Source organism: Lineus longissimus, chromosome 1 (assembly GCF_910592395.1).
Source record: "Lineus longissimus chromosome 1, tnLinLong1.2, whole genome shotgun sequence".
NCBI lineage: Eukaryota > Metazoa > Nemertea > Pilidiophora > Heteronemertea > Lineidae > Lineus > Lineus longissimus.
Window position 1 is genome coordinate 10,746,407 of NC_088308.1, and position 22,818 is coordinate 10,769,224.

The 22,818-nt window shown below is 42.2% G+C and overlaps 1 protein-coding gene across 1 annotated transcript in view; it reads right to left on the minus strand.

Annotated features, from left to right (window-relative positions):
* The window catches only part of LOC135488144 (transient receptor potential cation channel subfamily M member-like 2), a 213,998-nt gene that overhangs the window by 80,493 nt on the left and 110,687 nt on the right, over window positions 1-22,818 (minus strand). The window contains exons 13-16 of the mRNA XM_064772619.1: window positions 7,869-8,168; window positions 6,735-6,834; window positions 4,206-4,440; window positions 732-868 (exon numbers count right to left, since the gene is read on the minus strand). Of these exons, the coding sequence (XP_064628689.1) occupies window positions 732-868; window positions 4,206-4,440; window positions 6,735-6,834; window positions 7,869-8,168 (772 nt within the window). The remainder of the gene's footprint in view (window positions 1-731; window positions 869-4,205; window positions 4,441-6,734; window positions 6,835-7,868; window positions 8,169-22,818) is intronic.

The window sequence follows — 22,818 nt, forward strand, 5'->3', positions numbered from 1 at the left end:
AATGAAAGTCCATTTAATGTAATGACCTCTCAAAGAATTACTGTAAGTCTCATAACATCAGATCTTGTTTTGTGCAAATTAAGCCACCAGGAAGTAAAATAGGTCATTGTTCGGAATCAACAATAAAACACATTACATCATCAACTTTAAATAAATCAAATTATAAGTACCCAAAACAGCCTCCGATCGGATTTGTAATTTTCTAAATAGTTCACACTTCCGCCAATACATTTAAAGGAAAGCAATCGTAAGCATGTCTGAAAAGCACAGGTTACAAAATATACTAAAATACTTTTCCCAAATATTTTCATTCGTCCGTTAAACAGAAAACTTGTCATAAAATTCACAATATCGCACGTCAACCGCCAATTCCCCCTTGCCAGTTCCAGCATTGCTATTGTATTTCTCATTTGATTTCCGCCAAACCAGATTTGAGGGGTAGCAGAGAGAACTGAATTCGGTCTATCTCTCTGCTCGACCGTGGATTCAGCGCTATGGGAATCAATATGCATGTACATGTAAATGACTGGTCCCGTGACTTGTGTACAAAGCATAGCCGCTTGTCAAAAGTGCTGGCTCTGTGAGAACACCATCCTCAAACGTACAGTGCATGACGTTCGGGACATTTCAGATTTGCAAGAATGGATACTGGCACACTCCCACTGAATTCAGAAGTTTTTGTATCATGATTATTTTCTAGTAAACGATTGCCAAGTATTTAATAGGCTTACTTTGCATGTTTTTCTTCTACTTTGGAAATATCTTCTACCTTGGAACTACGGCATGTTGGTATACTACAAGTACATGCTTTTCTTTCTGTGAACTTGATCATGAAGATCAAAAAGGGCAATACGGCAGTCAGAAATATCTGCAAGAAAAGTGAGAACACTTAATATCACATGAACATGTCCAAAGAAAGCTGAGTACGAGGGTTCTACCGCGCACATCCTGATTTAAGCGGATAGCGATTGTAACTATCCCGCTTGCGAAATTTTGTTTGTCAAACGACATAATCCATTACACGTGCGCGCGCGCGCCCCTTATATAATAGATGAGCTAGGAACTAAGTACGAATAGCAATTGCAATGGATAGGTCGTTTGCGGGAAAAATCGCTCCCCGGTTTAAATGGGACATGACACAGAGATCGCTTTGTAGGTAGGCATGTTATGTCTCGGATACGGGCGGCGAAATTTTGGCATGACGTCAGAATGACAGCATTTTGTATACAAAGATATCCATCCATAAGGCTAGCCCTAAGCGCTGGCTACCATTCACCCGGAAGAACCAATTCCACAGATGGCCAAGAACCAAGTAAGCCTTCCAGCTTGCCTTCTTGTGGTCTCTCCTTTGAAAGGAAAATGCATTCATGGGTTCAAAATGTGCTGTTGGAGTCCTGAAACGAAATATTGTTAGACAATCTGGGGTAGACTGCTCGGTAACTTGGAAGAGTCGGTATGATCGGGGGACTGAATATCCAGGGTGCCATTGCATATTTTTAAAAATCCGCCAAATTGATTTAAGCGACAACTAGCTATGTTTCGATGCTTTTGACGCAAAGCCATGTGTAGTCATACTTATACATGTATGCCATAATCCGTCCGAATACAATAGGGCCTGACACTTAAAGTGGCACAGAAAAATATGAGTCGCCAATGAATTGGGAGGCATGCATAAAAAAACAGAAAATGCTACTTAGCAGAAACAACAAATTGCCAATTTCGTATGAATAATTTTTCCTTTTCAAATCAAAGTTAGTGGTACTACTTGACCTGTTGACTTGAACTTGCTTGTTTGTAATTTCGATATCAGCATTTCAGAGGACGAGGATATAAGCCTGACGATAAGGTTCCATTACACTAATACCGTAGGCCTTCTTCTCTTCTCGTCTGTTTTTTTCTCTTTGAAAGTAGTACATTCTTTAGATGACATGCGTTGAATTGGTATATCGGTAGTCTCTTTGATTTATCAAAAAAATGAATTCGATCCATGGTGCTTATACTTCATGAAATCGAAATTTAGATTTGATTGATAGAACGTGATAATGCTCTTCGGACATGAAACTTCCACTTCCTAAATTCTTTCAGAAATACTGCGATTGAACAAAATGTCCGTTCCGCGGTTGTTCTGGAGCTATACTTGGAATAAAAACTTCATAGGCATCATTCGCTACAGAAAGCATAGTTATTTACCTCATTATATTCACAGTTTTCTTTTTAATGCACAAGAAGAAAACGTTTACGGTTACTTTTGGGACTAACTTTCACGGACTGTTCCGTGGACTTTGAAGACGCAAAACGTCCAGATTTCGTATCTTTTTACTACATGTATACACGCACACAATTAAGAACTTCAACTAGTAATTCATGTGCACATACACTCATCAAAGAAAGTTAAGGACCACTTTTTATGTTTAACATATTTTTTTACAGCACATATTAAGGACCAGAAAATGCCTAAATATGAATGTCCTGTATGACCTCCAAGACACAGTAATCAATTTCACATGTTGTTTGTTCCAATTGTTGCATAACTTCTTTCTAAACTTGCCACAACCTGAAAATGGGTGTTTTTGGTGTGTCAGCTGACCACATAAAGTGGTACAAAAGTCCATGCAAGTGCTTTTCCTTGCATTTCCCACCAAGCTCAGGCAGCATTCTGACAAGAGAGATGCCTAGATGCCACTTGAGTGAAGTAGAGGTTGCACGAGCCATAGGGATGCTGGAAGCTGGCTTCAGTCAGCGACGAGTAGCTGAGATGATGGGTGTGTCTCACAGTGTCATCAGTCGTGCTAACCAACGACACCGGGAGACAGGGCGATACTTAGAGAGTATACTCAGAGAGTACTGGCCGCCCATCAGCAACAACTGCGAGGGATGACCGCTACTTAGTGACTCTTTGTCGTCGCAACCGCTTCAGTAGTGCTCGCAGACTCGATAACCAATTCACTGCTGCAACTGGGGTGACGGTTTCAAATCAAACCATCCGTAACCGACTTCACAGAGCCGACATCCATGCCAGGAGGCCACTGCAATGCATCCCATTAACACCTGCTCACAGAAGAATCCGTCTCAATTGGGCTTGTGATCATGTGGGATGGAGCCACCAGCAATGGCGCCGTGTTCTGTTCTCAGATGAGAGCAGATTCAGCCTGGATCACAATGATGGACGTGTAAGAGTCTGGAGACAACAGGGAGAGAGATTTGCAGATGCCTGCATCGCTGAACATGACCGCTATGGTGGAGGCAGCATCATGGTGTCGGGCGGAATCAGCTACGGTCAACGCACTCGCCTCTATGTGGTCCCAGGGGGAGCAATTACAGTGAGGTACAGAAATGAAATCGTGGAACCTTTTGTGGTTCCGTTTGTAGAAAACGCTGGGGGAAAATTTCATTTTCATGGACGACAACGCCCGTCCCCACACAGCGAGGGTGGTGACACAGTACCTGGTGGATCATGGAATTGAGCGTATGGACTTGCCAGCGAAATCCCCGGACTTGAATCCGATAGAACATGTCTGGGACATGATGGGAAGGAGTATTGGAGCGCTTGAGGTGCAGCCAAATGGGTTGCAGCAGCTTGGTGTGGCCTTGGAGGCTGCATGGGATGCAATTAATGTCAGGGATGTTAATCGTCTGATAAACTCAATGAGACAGCGGTGTCAGGCTGTTATTGCAGCAGGGGGAGGCCATACTCGCTACTGACCATGCTGACATTGATGACAAGACATTTAGGCTAAAATTGTGAAAAAGTTGACACACCAAAACACCCATTTTCAGGTTGTGCCAAGTTTAGAAAGAAGTTATGCAACAACTGGAACAAACCACATGTGAAATTGATTACTGTGTCTTGGATGTCATACAGGACATTCATATCTAGGCATTTTCTGGTCCTTAATATGTGCTGTGAAAAAAATATGTTAAAAATAAAAAGTGGTCCTTAACTTTCTTTGATGAGTATATTACTGAAAACTAATTCTAAAAGAAACAGCGTGTCCCCCTTTTTATCTGATTTGCGTTAAAGGAGGAGCCCCTTTCAACGTACAACCTATTGTTTTCTTCAATTCCCAGCGCAACAGCCGTCGGTTGCAAGCTGGCCCACTGGCCGATGCCGTCACTGTTCTTCAATATGGGGTCGTATGACAAAAGAAATGCAATGTACATGTATATTGTATAATGATCTACAACTCTAATATGATAAACTCTACCTTCCACGTAGGAGTTGACCGAACCATCTTCCCTCTCCACGTTGCGTCAATGTTCACTTGGCAAGGAATGAGTTCGAGGAAATGCTTCCGCTGTCCCATAAATGCCGCACTCAGTAACGTAGTTCCCTCGCCCCAAATGGTTTCTGAGTGTTCTCGCGTTAGAAGGGATTGGGTCTTATTTCTGTCATTGGCGCTGCACTCCATCAGCACATCACCTGCCCGAACTTCCCACAACCTGTAAATAAGGCAGGGTGTGAATTGTTACTATAATCAATAATTTGACATTGAGAGGAAAAAAAGGTAAGTAATCGGAAATATTGTTTATCTTTGCACGAAAAATACTGTTTCCTCACGTATACCGTCTTTCTATACCATTTATGCACAATAACAATGTCCATACATTGGGTGGGGTACGCAATAGGGTTCATCACATGCGGGGCGGTTTTTCTTTGCCCACGTGATGAATGGGCATTGTCCATTTGCTCTGCTTCGGCACGCCATGAATAAGGCCCAAACACTATTGTCTGGTTATACAACCCATTCAATTCATTTAAAATCCCATCGACCAATGGTAGTGGACTGCAAGTAGTGGGTGTCTCTGGTCATAGGTCTGCACCACGATATGGGCCAATCAGTCCAATCCACTAGGCCTAACCTTTTAAAAAATCTAGATTTCATCAGCCACTCCTGCCATTACACCAGAAGGTTACGCGCGAGTGATTCAGTGCACAAGACTAGGTTGGATTTCTGATACATGGCCTCATTCACCAGTATGGATGTGTTTTCCATTATCAATACATATCTTTTATGAATCATGAATTACTTCTCTATTAAGGGAAAACATTATGAAGTTTCAATGCAGGAGCCTAAATATTGTCGTATCAGTGGTCACATTAACCCGTCGTGGCCGAGAAGCTGGTTCATGGCTAAAAAACGGTCGAAAATTACCCCCACAACTAACTTCGGAGCCTCCAAACGCTGAACTTATCACGGTCAACCCACAACGAAGATTTTATGGTTTGAAGACAATACTTTTATTAGACCTCCGGGAAACGTCTGGGAAAAGTTATGACTGAGCCACTAGATGTCGCTGAATTAAGTGGTTAATGCATCAGCATTTTATTACTAGAGTGTACCCAGAAGAAGTGTGATGTCTCTCATAGTCCGCTAGGAATAATTACCCCCCCCCCCCCCCATCTCGATTAGTGCTAAACATCCAACGCAGGCAGTGGCCAAACTCTTACCAACTAAGATCGTGCTGCCTTTTCTAAATAAAAAAGTTGTTGTTATTAGCAACATGGTCAAGTGTTTAGCGGATTAATCATCGACAACTGTGTGTAAATTGTCTATTCGCGGGTTATGAGGAGTCATGTAGGAGTGGGAGTTTGGTGGTTCTAAAAACCCCACTAAACCTGTACGCTACATTTTGGCCGGGCCAAACTTCAACTTTGGTATTGATCGTACGTTTGGTGTTCAACTGTTACAGTATTGTAATCGAAGATTAATCGGCTCAAATACCGGTGCCGGTTTTATTTTCTTTGGTCAATTTATTATTTATTTCACTTTAAATTCAATATCAATTTACAGTGACTACATTGCAGTTGGCATAAGCGGTCATCTTTAAATCTCTTTATTCCAGTATAATGCCACCATCTAATTTGAGTAACCACATTTTGATGAAGATTGCATCTTGATAAGGCTACATTACATATCAGTATTTAATGTGACCTACAATGTACTTTGCAAGGTCACCGAGATCAAACTCTAACTTACTTCACTGCGCACATTTTTATATTGTTTGTCCTTTTTAATACATGTAGTTAAAGAGAACAAGCGCTCTGCAATTTGTTTCGAGCGCCTGATTACGGCTTTCAATAGGACGTAATCGTTAAATATCTGACAACCAGAAAAACTACATGTAAATTAGGACGGCAACCCGGTACAGCCAATTTAAGTGGGGGTGCTTATTGGCTGTCATATCACTTGACACACTTGAGGCGTCAGTCTAGAAATTGCCAATTGGATGAAAGGGGCTTATGATGAAAGACGCCCGGACTCCCGATTACGCCCGACGCACAGGATTTTGTCATTGTGAGGAAATAATTTTGTTTGTATGCATTTGTCTACATTTGCGTAGGTCATTGAATTTGGACATTTTCCTTTACGGTTTATTTTTTGTGTCCATCTACTCATGTGCCAAGAATGAATGAGAAGTCTACAGAAAGAAAATATGGCTATCCTTAGGACCCTCCAAATGAGCATTGGAGTTGGCTGACAAAAAAGGTTTGCTGCACTGAGAATGCTGGCCACTTGAAATCATGTTTTGTTTTGAAATAAGGATCAGTAAAAACAAACTTCGAAGTCCTAAACGATGCGGACACAACATTCACGAATGGACCATAGGCCCTCCGAATATCCATATCTTAAACCTTCCTGTCTCACACGATAATAAAGAATTTGGGTTTGCCCCGAAAAAGCGTTCTGCCTCCTCGTATTGAGAACGCTGCATGCCCCTTGTCGATCACTTACTTTGCATGTTCGGCAAGTGATTCCTGCAGAGCTGGCTCTTTTTCGTCGTGAGCTCTTCGTGCGAGCCTCGAGAGTATGGTGCTGGCCATCAGTGCCATTACTGTAAAAAAAGAGTGGACATGTATGATTGACCCCGTGCGCTGGTTATCTCTGCGCTGGTAATCTCTGCGAGATCATTGCCTCGGGAATCGACGGAGGCGCAATGACTTCGGACGAGAGGCTTTGCTGGTGGACCTGGTACAGCCTACACTCTAGATCGGAAGCGACAAACATGGCCAATACGGCACGCAGTGATTTTGGGCTTTCTACAATTTAGATAAGGCAACATATGCTAGTTACATTTCGTGCCATGAAAATGGGAAGGAACAAGCGGTACTGCGGAGCTTTTGCATTACCGTATATTAGGCCAGCAAAGCACTCCAACCGCAAGGCTGGTTTTTCTAATTTCAACGCTAGTGCACATTTGAATTGTTGCATTGCACTTTAAAAGTAATTCAAACTATTTCACAGCTTACAACATTTTGGCTACGGCGATTATTTATGATCCAGGTTTTCATAAACAAACAGTTTCGGGATCAACCAATGGATGGTCTAATGAGTTATAGCATTCTGAAAACTCTCTCCTGCACTTAAACTCCATGCTGAACATTGGTAATTCTGAAATATTACAGTAACTCACCTTAAAAGGGGCAAAAGTTTTTATCAACATACTGTAAATATTAAGTTCATAATTCCATTGTCATAATCGGAATGAGGTTTCTAGAATAGGGTACTTCTAAATCGTTTGGTTTCTCAACATGGCCTATTTTCACAACGCGATTATAATTTGCTTACGCATGTTTCATCAGTCGGATGCATGCAAAACGTACCATATGTAGCTTTGTACTTACGACACTGTTTCAGAACCGTGTGATGTCATATGAACAAGACACATCTCCTAATTTTCAGACATTTACGCACGCACGTCTGATGCATTCGATGAATAGGCCTAAGAAGACCATGATTGTTGATATGACGAAAAGAGTCATATTTTATTATCCGATCAAGAATTTTAAAACTTCGAATTAAAAACAATGTCTTAATTTCATTTTTGAAAAAATGGACAAGAACCACCTAACTATTCACGAAACTTACTGATATGAGGATGTTTCTTGGTGTTCTTCCCAATGTTCCCATGTTGCCAGAAGAAATAGGCAATGTCTGTTCTATTGAATAGAACTGCCCACAGAAAAAGATGCGTCCCAATATCAATATTCGAATCGCCACCACCTGAAACACTCTCCGTGTGTGTCTCTTCGTTTTTCTTCTCGTATGGAGTCGCATGCACTAGTGGTGTGCCACCTGAAACACTCTCCGTTTGTGTCTCTTTGTTTTTCTTCGCGACTGGTGATTCTACTTTTTTCTCACCAGTCGAGGTTTTGCATGGTTTTTGATCTGAAACAAGTTACAGATAATCATCATATCTAATAGGTTAACACTGATCTTTACTTAAATGACATGAGCTGCTCAATCCGCGATATAGCCTGAGCATTTCCGACCGGAACTCATAAAGGCCAATGGGTTAATTAAGGCCATTAAGTCCGCTGCTCAGTCACCTCAACAATAATTTATCCCATCCGGGCGATGCAATGATATTGCGCTGCGCGGAGGGTGGATTCTACTAAAAAGCCAGCTAGTTTGTTTACGAACTAACTTTCTTATCAACAAATGAAGACGAAGTCCTCCTTGCATCACACAAGAAAACTAGCTATTCGAATGCGGGCAGTTTCCTCGGGTGTTGAAGGGACAATCGTGTTCCTAATAAGCTTACTATTAGATTGTCCATGTACAGAAAAGAGATTGGTTATTTAATGAAGCCTGACAAAGCATTTCTTGTAACTTGAGACCGGGGCACCACCTTCAGTTTAAGCTCATACTATTTCTTTGAGTGCTATTAATCACTAGTTTAAAGTTGCATTTGACAGATGCTAGCAACACCCCTGAGCACCTTTTTTACAAATTCAGAAATTGTGTCCTCTTGGTCATCAAGGGGGACTAGAAAATACACGGTGTTGAGGCGAGTGGTATGATATGAATTTGGGTGTGCCCATGAAGGATTACGCTAACCACTGTGGAAGATGCTGTTGAGTTAAAATGTCTTAGGAAGTGATGTTTGCATTTAGTTGGCTACAGGATTTCTTTCTCTCCACAGATGAAAATGAATAATTTCTTCAACGTTTCAACGACGAGGCACACTTCCGCATCAGTGTGGGAAAAAAATTTTGCCAATATTTTATTTTTGTATAATCTGTCTGTTATCAAAGATGGCACTGCCTATTGGTCAGTCCTGATGTCATATATCTTACGATCGGTCTTAATGGTCGGTGCTGGTAATCTATTTCATCTTGTGGTTTGGTGTTGTTAGGAGGGGGTAAAGCATCCTGAACTTCAGGGCTTTTCACTTGGCTCTTGATAAATTATAAAGTTTTCTTAGTTATGTGTGTGGAAGAGGAGCACACGACTGACCCTGGCATTCGATGATAGGGGGTCAATAGGTCTCCTGATAAAAAGATGTTGGCGAAAGTGCTATGTTCTGTTCTCGTTGACACACTCTCTTGCGTCGTCATCATTATCCGACTCACCTATCATCTAACTGGGGAAGTCCTGCATCCGTTGAATAATTGGTCATGTTATACATCATAGACCTAGGTTAAGGGAGAGCCTCTACTCCTAAGGGAGAACACTTTTGCAATTATTTTGATTACTTTGATAGAAAAAAATTTCCTCCACCTCGATCGCCAGATTGAAACCTGAGTTCTCAGAGATTATGAAGAAACACTTTACATAATTTGTGGTCGTTGGTGCTCTAAGACCTCGAGTGTCCTCCGAATCAATTGTAAAATGATCTGACCATGATGCCTCATTAAAGCGATGCAGTGAATGATATGTATCTACATGAAATGGCTTTCATGGCAAATACAATTTTCGGGACCAATCGCATAAACTAAGCCATTGGGAAGATGACAAACATTTCACTTCGACTTTCTAGTCACCTCAGGAGCAACCTTGAAAAATTAATGTATTTGCTATGCTTCATTCATATGAAGACAAGCATTTGCTCCCTTTAGAAGCAAACTCTAGATGCTAAAAACCGTTTGCTTTGACTTGTTGCAAAATCTTCAATTTCCGACAATTTGCTAAGGTTTTATTCATACAAGTGCCAGCAAATCCTTTAAAATCGGTAGAGAAAGCAAATGCTACATGTACTTTTTATTGATATGGCCCGACCATAAACGGGACGAGGCAGACGAATATGGCTGGCGCGAGTGGACAAAATTCAGAATTATGCCACGGCATAAATAGGATTGTGGTGTGGCATAATTCGACCAATCAGAAAGTGGCAATCGTTTTATTTATGGTGCGGCATAAATCTCACTTCCGTCCACAATTCCTATTTATGCCTTGGCATAATTCACGAGATCCGATGTTTCGATTGGTTGATTTATGGTGCACCACAATTCCGATTTACTTCCGTCCTCCATAAATGACACTTACGTCCACAATTCTTATTTATGCCGCGGCATAATTCACGAGATCCGAGGTTTTGATTGGTCGATTTATGGTGCACCACAATTCCGATTTATGCCGTAGCATACTGTAAAGTTTGCGATAAGCGGTCGTGGCGCGAAACCGGCAATATGGAAAATCAATAATAACACATGTTCAGGGCCGTTTACATTCCAGGTTAATACGCTATGAGGCACACTGTGACATGAACCTCTAGGCTTACAAGTTCAATGGAAACGAACGAGTAGTTCATATATATATATATTCGAAAGAATGGGTATTACAGCTCTTCGTCGTCAAGAAAATGCATATCATTGTCCTCGTCATCATGGTCATCAAAGTGTACAATGTCCTGGTCTACGTGTTCAGGGACGGGTTCATCAGCCTGAAGCAGGCCACATGCTCGCCAGGCGGTGTGAATTGCCTCGGCGGTTATCCGGGCCCAAGATTCGCCAATCAAACTTAAGACTTCACCCCTTGTTATGGGAGGGGAATTCCCTCGCTCATCGTTATGCTCAATCTTCCACGCTTTCCACCTTTTGCGGAGATTACTTTTGAAAGATCTGATAATCGTCTTGTCCAGTGGTTGCACTAAAGGTGTGCACCTCCCCGGTATCATCTCAATGAAACCGGGGGCATCTTCAATTTCCTGACGGATTTGTGCATTTCGGTGAGCGGGGAACATGTCCCATGTCAAGAGAAATGGGAAGGCGTCACCTACAAAAGGAAGAAGGCATACGTTGACCCAAGAAAGAATAGTCTGCCAACTCGCCCAGCCCGTTTCAGATCCGCTAACTTGTACATTTTCAGGAGCGTTTTCCCCCAAATTTTGAATTTGTCGCCATCTGCGACGAGACCCTTAAAAATGACACTTGCTGCCATCGAACGTAATTCCAAGTGTTACGGGGCAACCTAATTTAGAATTGCCGCGAGAAGTTCGCACGTCAATTTGCTTCCTGCCCTTGACATCGTACGTGTACTGGGGTGCCATATCCCAAAGTGCAAAAGTTTCATCCATGTTCACGACTAGGTTGATTCCATTTTCCTCAACATTCTGAGCTACGTCATCCCTAAAATTCGCCACAAGTTGCCCAGCGTTTTCTGGTATTGTTTGCGAATCTTTGCATTGCTTCCTGAAGCTAAAGCCCTTTCTTGTTAAAAATCCGCTCATCCATCCTTTGCTTGCTCTGAACTCAACCAGTTGAGGCCTACTATCCCGGTACTCTTGCTGCCGCGCTGCTGGAAGCTCTGCCCACCATTGATTGAAAAACCGTTGTCCCTTCTCCATCAAGTCTTCACCGGAAACGGGTACTCCCTGCTCCCGCCTAGTCTCTGCCCACTCTCGTACGTGTCTGTCCACCTCGGGCCAATACGCTGAAAGAATAAAGAGTACTAATTTTCCAAAAAAAACTAATGCTTCCGAATTCTAAATTTTACATAACCACACTCCTCTGTGAGAGACTAGTTTTGGCATTTTCATCGAAGGTAACACTCACCAATCCCTCTCTCTCTTTGTCTCTGCATGTGGCTCTGCCTTGTCGTGGCTACCCGATGTCTATCTCGGAGATCTTCCTCGTTAAGCCATCGGCGCATAGTTGTTGCAGGGATGTTGTGAGCTCTTGCAAACTCTGCCGCAGTCACGCCGCGAGGAACCCTGATGTTTTCATTTTGGTAATCATCGATTAGACGATTTTTTTCTTGAATTGAGTATGACCTATGGCGGCGAGGATATTGTGCCGCGGCAAAAACTTCATCATCATCCTCAGGTTCAGGATCAGCATCACCAACAGCGTCACCTCCTTTTTCCATAGAAAAGGCCAAGTGTGCCAGGAGGCAAAAAACACAGATTACTTTCTTCAGATTCATGGTACAGTACATGTACTTCACGAAGAGTCGCATGGCATACAGTAGGGCTTTAAAATTTTTCCCTTTAAAATTACGTGACACTATAAACTTCATTACCTTATCGATTTTTATTTACAAAAGGTGAATAGCCAGTACCCCTAGTTTTACGCACTCGGCCTGGTTATTCCAGTGCATTCAAATACCGGCCCATAACATGAACATTCACATATCTTCTGTATTGCCGGTTTCGCGCCACGACCGCTTATCGCAAACTTTACAGTAATTCTTAATTCTGCCAACTCGCGCCAGCCACAGACGAAACTTGCGTAATTGTCAATTCCTTTAGAGTTTAAATTTTAGTCAAATTTGATCAATGAATATCTGCAACGTCCTGTGATTTCTGTGGTGGTTGCCGTATAAAGAGGGAAAAATCCAACATTCTTTGACTAGGTGAACTTGACACACATTTGGCGTATTTTGAAGCAAATTTGGACCTCTTCTTTAACCTGTTTGGAATAAAACACAGCGCCACCTATTCGTATGCGTCGAATTGAATGCTCTAAACGTCTTCCCAATGTCTTTCAATATAAAATTGTATAAGTTGTAGAAATTACGGCTGGGGGCTGTGGAGGGGGGAATCGTACATCCACCCACCGCACGCGAATTTAGTCAATAATACAGAACGATTATACGCGCGCGCTCTCTATATAATAGAAGAGTTGTAGTAACTATAAATGTTCGCCTGATGGCAATCCTCTTTTGGATAAAATGATTCAACCTCCGCACTGGCTCCGCACATGGAGAAAGCAAGTTAGACAACATTAACTGCCTTGCGTCTCACGCTGTCAGAGGGGATCGAATATTGGACCCATGGTTGGTGGATCGAAGACCCAAGCCATTACACCACAACGGGCCCCCGAGAGGACCAAATACGCGAGAGGTGCACCACCAAGGACTTAAATTCTTTCTCTCCACAAACATTAATGAAGGATAATGCATGTATATGAAAAATAGTGAGCTGCATAAGAAGCAGGCTAATATATTCTGGTGTGAATTTCGTCTTTTACATACCACTTGGATTCGCAGTAAATGAGAAAGTGATTGGTGCAGTTTTTCACCAACCTGACAGATGTCCTCACCAGGGCCGAGTTCAAAAGCTGGTCACGTGCTATTTTTATCACTAGTTAATTATATTGTTTGTCTTTGTCACATTCCTGGCTATGGTGTTGCACAGTCAGGCTCCCCCCCCCCCCCCCCCCCCCAGATCCCATTATAAAGGAAACATATCAGGAATCCGTCTAGTTGAGCAAGGCAAATGCGAAACCAACTCTAACAAGTGTAATCCCATCATATTATTAACAATGATTCCGTAAAAATTACGGATTATAAATTAATGAAGAAAACACCACAAATCAATGTTTTCTAAGATGATGATTGTCCGTCACTTTCAAAATGATAGTCCGATCAGTTGGCAAGCCAAGTATTTTTTGGAGAGGGTCATTCGGATTATTTTGCTCTTTACCTCGCAGTTAAATGAAATCAAGCAGAGCAGTCCATTGGGCCATATGAAGAAAAACTAGCATTTGCATTCTCTACCGATGTTGAAGGCTTAGAACTCCGGTTTCGGAGCGAGAGTGTGTCAACGAGGACAGAACACTTTTCATCAGGAGACCCCCTGACCCCCTAGGGTCAGTTGTGTGCTCCTCTCCCACACACATAACTAAAAAAACTTGGTCATTTATTAGGAGCCAAGTGAAAAGCCCTGATGCTTTACCCCTTCTAACAATACCAAAATCACAAGATGAAATATATTACCAGCACCGACCGTTCATAAAACATATGACATCGGGACTGACCTTCAAGCATTTGCTGGAAGTTTTTTAGCAAAGCATTTGAAGTGAAAGGTCCACATCATTTATACAAATATAAGCATAATCTTCTACTTTTAGCCAATACTGCCTCTCCATGAAAGATTTGCTTCCAAGAAAATGTTAGTTTTTATTCATATGCATATGTGGTCCATTGTCTATAAACAAAGCTTGCTCGCACCTAGACTTACGCTCCCATTTTTACTGCTCATCAAACTAATGTTATCAGAGAAAATCTTAGCAACATCGAACCTCCACGAAACAGCTTTGGTCCGAGAGCTGTGCGTCTTTTACTTGACATGCAATCTTCATGTATAATTTTTTTGAATGGACCAAAGAAACCATAGAAACCCAGTTCTTAAGTTTTTCCAGTGGTGGGTGTAGGAGATAGAGGGGCTAGAATTTTGGTTAAATGACTTCATCATTGGACCACGAATGGGAGCTCTGAACAGAAGCAGAAGCACTGGTAGGAGGCATTTCCGACTTATTAATGGTTTCTCTAACATTCCCTGACTTATCCGATATTTCTCCGACATTGTCCGTCTTTTCTCCGACTTTGTCGAAAGGGTCGGATTTCCAGAAAACCTGTGAAAAATAACATTACGCTTTTCTAACCTTGATGATTTTTCCGTAAGGACCCCGCGTTTTAGCCCTTCTGGTGGGCCCATTTTATCAAGATTGCCTAAGGATTATGAGAGATTAGCCGTTCAGTTTGTGTATCTTGGGAATATTTTCTCCCCACTAAAAAAATAGAAGATGAAATATTGTGCAGCGTTGCTTTTGGGAACGAGACAGTTCGCCAGCAAATATATCTCTATCACAAACAGCTCTTTTAAATTTTGTAATTGATTGAAGAATAACGATTTTAGAGCTATAAAAATAAGGTATTTTTGTCGATCTCGCCTGGTTTTCATCGTTTGATGAAGCGCCACGGCTTTGCCGATTGGTTAGCGTACCCCCGCCTCGAGCATGTCGCAAGTCGTAGACTGATCACTCAAACGTTTTCAGTTGCCGTACGCAGTTGTTACTGCAGAACGGAAAATATCCGGCAGAATATTTTTGCGACTGAATGATTTTTCTCCAAGAAAATTTAAACTGTCTATTTTTACCTTAAGCTCTTACTGTATGGAGACTGTGGTGTAAAAAGTCCCATACTTGGCATAATCTGAGCAATAATTCGTTCTACAGTATATAGTGCACAATAATTTTGAATTTTATGAAATTAAAACCATTTGTAAAATTTACAGTACATGTATTTATGCTTTTAATGGAATTTCAAAATGTTCTAGAATAGTAGATTCTACTGAGAAGGCGTCTCATCATGAATCTCATCCAAAATTAAATAATGTCATCGATTTTTGAAGAGAGGGTCACATCTCAACTATGTGTTGCTATGATGACTATGATATTATCAGTGCAGTGCCCTAGTAAGCGCGCAGTGCCTTTAGGTTGGGGGAAACCCCCCCCCCCCCCCCCAAACCCCCTGGTTGGGAACCGGCTATATTCCTTTCGCCAATTTTTTGTTTTGACAGACGGTTTTCTCCGTGTATCTCTTTAGCAGTAACTGATGACTCAACTGCATCATCACAATAGCCGGCCAAGAAATGGAAAATGTCCCCCCCCCTGGAAAGGTGTCCGGGCTATCGTAGTCTGGCACTCTGGCAGATTCATATGTAAATTGCAAGCTCTAGTGAACTCCCGCAACTGTCGACATGGGGGGCCCCCCCCCCCCCCACCCCACCCCGCCCTTCTGACATGTGCATTGGGGGGAAGGCAGTGCATTGGGGGGAAGGCACTTGACTCTTGAGGAACACCAGACTGCTGACCAAGGAACCTGAGGAACATAGAACCCTCTTTATATCTGGGAGCATAAAAAGCCTGCTAGCGAATATTGATTATTATTTAGGAAAAACAAGAAGATCTGCAAAACCAATGGTACCCCATAAAAACAAACATTCCTCCATAATGTGTCTTCGGATCCCACCACGGCCTATATGAAATTCGTTCAAAAGGCTTCTTGAAATCTCAAGAAAAAAAAATGTTCTCGAAACGTCTGCCCGGTTTTTGTAGCGCTCCGCAGAAAATTATTACAATGTCCGTTGGTTGCGCTTTATTGTAGAATAGGTTTGAGAAGTTTTGTCAGGACTCCATAAAAGAGGAATGTCCGTGAAAGAGGAATGTCCTCTTTAATTTTCTAGCTCTCCATTTGTAGATTATGCAAAGAGAGTGTTCACAAACTGTAGTTTCATGAAAATAACACCACTTCATTAACAGCCGGTGTCGCCGCCCCTGACTCATAGGGTGGCGAACACAGCTGTTGAGAAGGCCGATCATTGGCTGGGATTCCAGAGAGGGTTGTCCAGGCCTCATATCCAATAGACTTCAGTTTCGAGTCCAATCCTTATTGTTTGGGTTGTTGAAACCGATTCGCAGGTCTCCTATGAATGGGATAATGGGATCGGGCCTTCGGCCATTGTACTGAGTGTCCCAGAACATTTTCAACTAATCGTCATTGGTAGTGTAAAGGGTGTCCCAGTGCTAATGGCTGATAGTGTACAGGGTGTCCATGAAAAAAGTCCAAGTGTCATATTGGCTTCTGCTGGTTTTAGGGACTGACCTGCCCTTTCAAAGTGAGGCACTGCTCAGGGAGGTAATGGAGCATGTCTTCGGGTCTTATCATCCCTTACCAGCTTCGGGCTTTCAAAGATACTTTGCAGTGCGAAATTGGTAAGAATGAGAAGTTGTCCGTCACATAACGGGAGACAAAACCGAACATCCCTCTGAATGTACAGTCTTGTCCGAAGTGATCAGTGAAGGAATAAAAAAGAACGATGCAAATCCCGATTCAATTTTTTTTCAAGCTAAAGATACACATTAGTAGATTGTCCAGCTTTCAGAATCGTACCCACAATCATTCACAACACCCACAGTCAATTCAAGTCCATCACAATGTCCTCCTCGACTACATTCACGAACTCTGGTCCATCCACGGCAGTCTCCTCTTCTTCCTCCAAGACTCTCGCCCGGAAGTTCTCTGTCCGTTGGACCCGATAATGATCGACGATTAACAGGAACTGGTCGGTCTCGTTGTCGGTGACGTAGGGTGATAGGACTTCATCTAACCAGTGGTGCGCCGTTTCCTCCCTCATCCAACCAGTTTCCGATTGGGTAATCTACATCTGCTGGTGGGTTGTCTTGGAGGGCTGCAAACACCCGGACGAAACCTCTTCTGGGGAAGGTGATGTGCGCCGGCAACTTTGCTCCAGCGGCTGCGATGCAGAGGGTGACGGTGTATCCCAGCTTCGTATTGGACCTGGATGATCGGACGTCTATGGCCTTCTCCCCCGTGGTGTTGGCCGTGTACATGGTTCTCATATCAAACAGGACAAAGGTTTGGTCCATGTTAAAGAAGAACCGCATCTGTATATCAAGACATCGATGCTCCCAGTAACCGCATCTCGGAAGGTCTGGATCCTTGCAGCAGCATCAGCGGGGACGATCGTAGTATTCTTGGTCACCTTCCGTAGGGACACCTGGCGTCTCTTCATCAAGCACTCCACCCAGCCTATGGATGCGTTGAAATCCCATAGCTGAGGGCGACAATGCTGAATCCCTTCTCTGACATCTTGGGCTAACTCATTCCACCAGCTTTGCCACACTACCAACGCCTTATCTTGAATGTCGAGAACGGAGACTGCGAGGCGACGCTCTCTCATCAGCTGCAGCCATTGGTAAAGCTGGTCCTAAACCTGTGGCCATAACAGATCACGGGGCTCCATTACCGTCTTCTTCAGGCCATGCCCTTGTTCTTGCTTCTGCTCGAGGTCCTCGATATTACACCTTCTAAACGTCTCCCAGGGGATGTTATAGTGGGAGGCGAACTCTCTCATACTGCGCACCGTACCGTTCACCAGTGCCTCCTTCTGGTCTCTCAGGTAGGCAAGTTTTTCTGTCACGATGTAGCGCCGGCGTCGTTTTCTCAGCAGCTCTACAGCATCCATTGTCGCACAGGTTGTCTGCAATGTGGGTACCCTCAGTTGGGCTTCATTTATAGGCCTAAGAGGCCCTAGAATTACACAAGAAAACCACAAATCCTAGAAACTTCGATTCCGTTTTCTCCCACGTAGGCCTAGGGAGTATAAATAAAAAAGAGGGTTGTAGAAAAACAGAGGATGAGCTCCTCGTTTTTCTTCGGAATTTCGTGACTACTATCATTGCCTGAATCTCACTTTGCTTTACTAATGCAAGCATTCGTAGATTTTCCTTCAGAGTTTCAATAAGGACTTTTTTTGTTTTGGGGGGTTTGGATCAATCTAAAAGGTGCTTCAGTTTTATGAGACAACCTGTATAAACGGTCGGCGAGTGGCGTTACCATTTACGTCATTCCACATGCGCACTCATCGACCAGTAGGCCCACAACACTTCGAATCAATAGGGCTGCGGTAATAAGTGGTTTAGGGTAACCGTGACAGCTCGGCTGAGCCATCACAAGGGCCAGCGAAGTCACTCATTGGTTACCTCTGGTGAATAGACTCGAGAGAAGAGGCCGGGCCTTGAATATCCCAAAGTGGTGTTATTTTCATGAAACTACAGAATACTCCTTTTTTGTAAAATGAGACATTTTACTACTATAATTACTCATATATTCATGTTCACACAAACCCAATCATCAGTCAGTCAAAGTTTGAACAAAATTAGGCCAGACACAAAGCGTCCTCAGAATAACGTTTGTGACATTTCACTAGTTTTTGAGATTTCTTTGTAAAAGTGTGGTTTATAAAATAATAGCATATATATTCTTGTTCAGGCAATCAAAGTCATCAATCTGACAGTGGTTTCAACAAAATTTAGGCAAGACTTAGACCAATATTAAAACACTATATGTGGTAAATTAATACAAATAGAGTGTTTACAAATCCTCTTTTTTTGTAGGATGAGACATTTCAATGCAAAAACTGCTCATATATTTATGTTGTCACAGACCTAATAATCAGTCTGTCAAAGTTCTAACAAAGTTGGCCCAAACATAAAGCGTCCACAGAACAAAATAACTTTTATAGTCTTTGTAAAATTTCTGTTAATCAAAGCCATTTTTTTCAAAAATCAACCATGCTTTCAGTCAGAGTAGTCCTAGCTACACGTAAAAAATGATATATATATTAAGCATAGTACATACTAGCAATTAATCTCTACCTGGGGTGACACAGAAAGCATTGTTTAGAATGAAGCTTGTTTTACACTATACAATGTATTTTGTAGATTTATGCAAAGAGAGTGCTTACAAATCCTCTTATATATTCATGTAGTCACATACCTCATAATCAGTTTGTCAAAGTTCCATCAAAAGCCGAAATATAAAGCGTCCTGAGAACAAAATTACTTTTACAATCTTTGTAAAATGTTTGTTCATTAAAGTCACTATTTTCAAAAATCAACCATGGTTCCAGTCAGAGTAGTCCTAACTACACTGAACGATGATATATACATTAAAAGCATAGTATATATACTGGTAATTAATCTCTACTTAGGGTGACACAGACTGCATTGTTTAGAATTAGGCTTGTTTTTACACATGTGGTTATGTAATAATCACACAAACAGCAGTGACCAATATCCTCAACTCAAAGGAGGTTTTAAACCCTGCTGCCCTTGCTTGGATTAGTAATAGGGAGGGCTGCTGATCTATGGAACAGCCTCCTTGCTATTGTTTGGGGTTGAGGAATTAGGCTCACGCTTCGGTCGGGAACAACTGACGATCTTGAGTGACGATGACATATAAACCGAAAAAAGCATTTCATGTCCGAAGACCTGAAGAAGACACACGACTGTAATTTAACTCTTGAAAAGTTTTGTGGCATTGATAACTATTTTGGATTGTGGATTGACTTGCGAACCACAGAAGATAATAATTTACATGGTAGCGGGAGAGCGTTTGCAAAACACAAAAGATGGAATCCAGTTGGCTATCATAAACGATAGAACAAAAAGTCCGTACAAAATGCATATCTTTATTGTTTTAGACGCACAATTAAAAGTTCGAAGTTCTCAAATTGTGAGCATCATGCATTTATTACCTAATTTTTTTGTGGTTTGTAAATGGAGACAATAGACAAAAAGATATTGTGAATATGCTTTACAGAAATTTTGTTTTGTCGGGAAATACGATTGGCTACAGCGTTGTGATGAGAAGGTTTTTAAAAATCGTTACGTTTCTCTGCCTTTGATGATTTTTTCGTAAGGACTGCCCGTTTTAGCCCTTTAGGCGTGTCAATTTTATCAAGATTGCCTAAGGATTATGAGGGATTAGCTGTTCAGTTTGTGTATCTCGGGAATACTTCCTCCCCACTATAGAAATAAAAGATAAAATATTGTGCAGCGTCGCTTTTGGGAACTAGACAGTTCCCCAGCAAATATATCTCTATCACAAATAGCTCTTTTAAATTTTGAAATTGACTAAAGAATAACGATTTTAGAGCTATAAAAGTAAGTAATTTTTGTCAATCTCGCCTGGTTCAAGCTAAAAGAAAAGAGTTTTTCACGGCATAATTTTTTTGCGAGCCTGACCCACTCGCGAAATTCGCGAAAATAATCTGTGTGTGAAATTTTTCCGTTCTACAGTATACAGTGCACAATATTTGGAACTGTAAAATTAATACTACTAGCATATACCCATGGAGCGGGCAAAGTTGAAATGTAATACATTAGTTAAATGGGCACGATGATTGAACTACATTAAATTTCTAACGTTACTGAAGTTTCATTAAAGGTTAAACACGAAATTAACTGCATTTATGGACTTATTGCTGCTATCTACATGCAACCCCCTATAGATTGATTGGCGTACGCTATTTTGCACAATGCATTGAGACCAGTGACAGCAGGTCCTGTTCCAAATAAGGCCCTCACATATTAGGCATATCACCTACCCACTCCCGTACCCAATGCCACTGTCGGACCAAAGCCAGGCGCATGGAGAGATGCAGAACGCAATTCAAACTGACAACATCAGTCAGTAAAGAATAAATCAAAGAGCAAGCGCCGGCCACTGTACATATTTTGTCCATCCTGGCATAACTGTTTATTGATACCCTGACTGCATGTTCCGGTAGGCCACTCTGCAGAATTTGCCTTATCACTCAGGTCAGTGTTTCTCGAATAGAACTAAAATAGAACAGGCTAATCATTAATCTCCCTGCTAATACCCTGCACCATGGACCAGGTTGTATAGCACTACATACGTGCTGGAAGCTAATACTGATGTGGCAGGGAGAATATGCGTGAAGTTTGTGTATGCTTTTGAGAATGAGCGGAGCTCTCCAGTCGACGTGCTCTCTGAAAAGTTGTTATTTATTCTAAAACCACGAAGATATTCGACGTATGACACCCTCAGTGACACTCTTACTTATGATCCACACCTACGAAACCAAAAGTTGCAAGAATTCGACGCATTTTCGAGGCCCAATTTTGAAACAAAAATCGCCTCCTATTTAGCGGCCACAACGCGCATTATAGTATAGATTTGTAAAATATACAATGTTTATGCTTTAAATAGAAATCTTAATGGCCGCCATTTGCAATATCGCGTCATCGATGACGTCAGCCGTGGAATAATGCCGTGGAATAGTCAAAATTATCGCATGGCACGTGGTCGTGAATGACGCGACGTGATTGGCTCACATACTAATGAGGTATGATAATCTGGAATATTGTTGAATGACCACGTGTTTTTAATTTGTACCATATATATAGTTTTTGACTGTAGCCGAATAGATGATAAATCAATAAATCAATTTGAATTTGAAATTTTGACTCTTTTATTTCATTTTAGCAGTGATCGAGGATGGGCGGCTACAGGCGGTATCATTTCCAACAACATGTCACAATAAGAGACCTTTTTCCCCTATGTGCCAGGAGTATGAGGGGTTGGGGTGGTTAGGTCCTCTCATTCCCAGCTGCCAGTCACAGTCTGGTAAATTTTTGTCTCAAGTATGAATTTTGGCAATGATCATGGGTCGGGGTCCTATCATTCCCAGCCAGGAGTCACAATCTGGTAACTTTTTGTCTCACGTATGAAGTTTGGCAGTGATCAGGGGTCGGGCTCCTATCATTCCCAGCCACGAGTCACAATCTGGTAACTTTTTGTCTCACGTATGAAGTTTGGCAGTGACCATGGGTCGGGGTCCTATCATTCCCAGCCGCGAGTCACAATCTGGTAACTTTTTGTCTCACGTATGAAGTTTCGCAGTGGTCATGGGTCGGGGTCCCATCATTCCCAGCCGTAAGTCACAATCAGGTAACTTTTTGTCTCACATATAAAGTTTGGCAGTGATCAGGGGTCGGGGTCCTATCATTTCCAGCCACGAGTCACAATCTGGTAACTTTTTGTCTCACGTATGAAGTTTGGCAGTGGTCATGGGTCGGGGTCCCACCATTCCCAGCCGTAAGTCACAATCAGGTAACTTTTTGTCTCACATATAAAGTTTGGCAGTGATCAGGGGTCGGGGTCCTATCATTCCCAGTCACAATCTGGTAACTTTTTGTCTCACGTATGAAGTTTGGCAGTGATCATGGGTCGGGGTCCTATCATTCACAGCCACGAGTCACAATCTGGTAACTTTTTGTCTCACATATAAAGTTTGGCAGTGGTCATGGGTCGGGGTCCCATCATTCCAAGCCGTAAGTCACAATCAGGAATTTTTTTGTCTCACATATAAAGTTTGGCAGTGATCAGGGGTCGGGGTCCTATCATTCACAGCCACGAGTCAAAATCTGGTAACTTTTTGTCTCACGTATGGGCCCACTCATTCTTAATTCAAGAAGCGGAT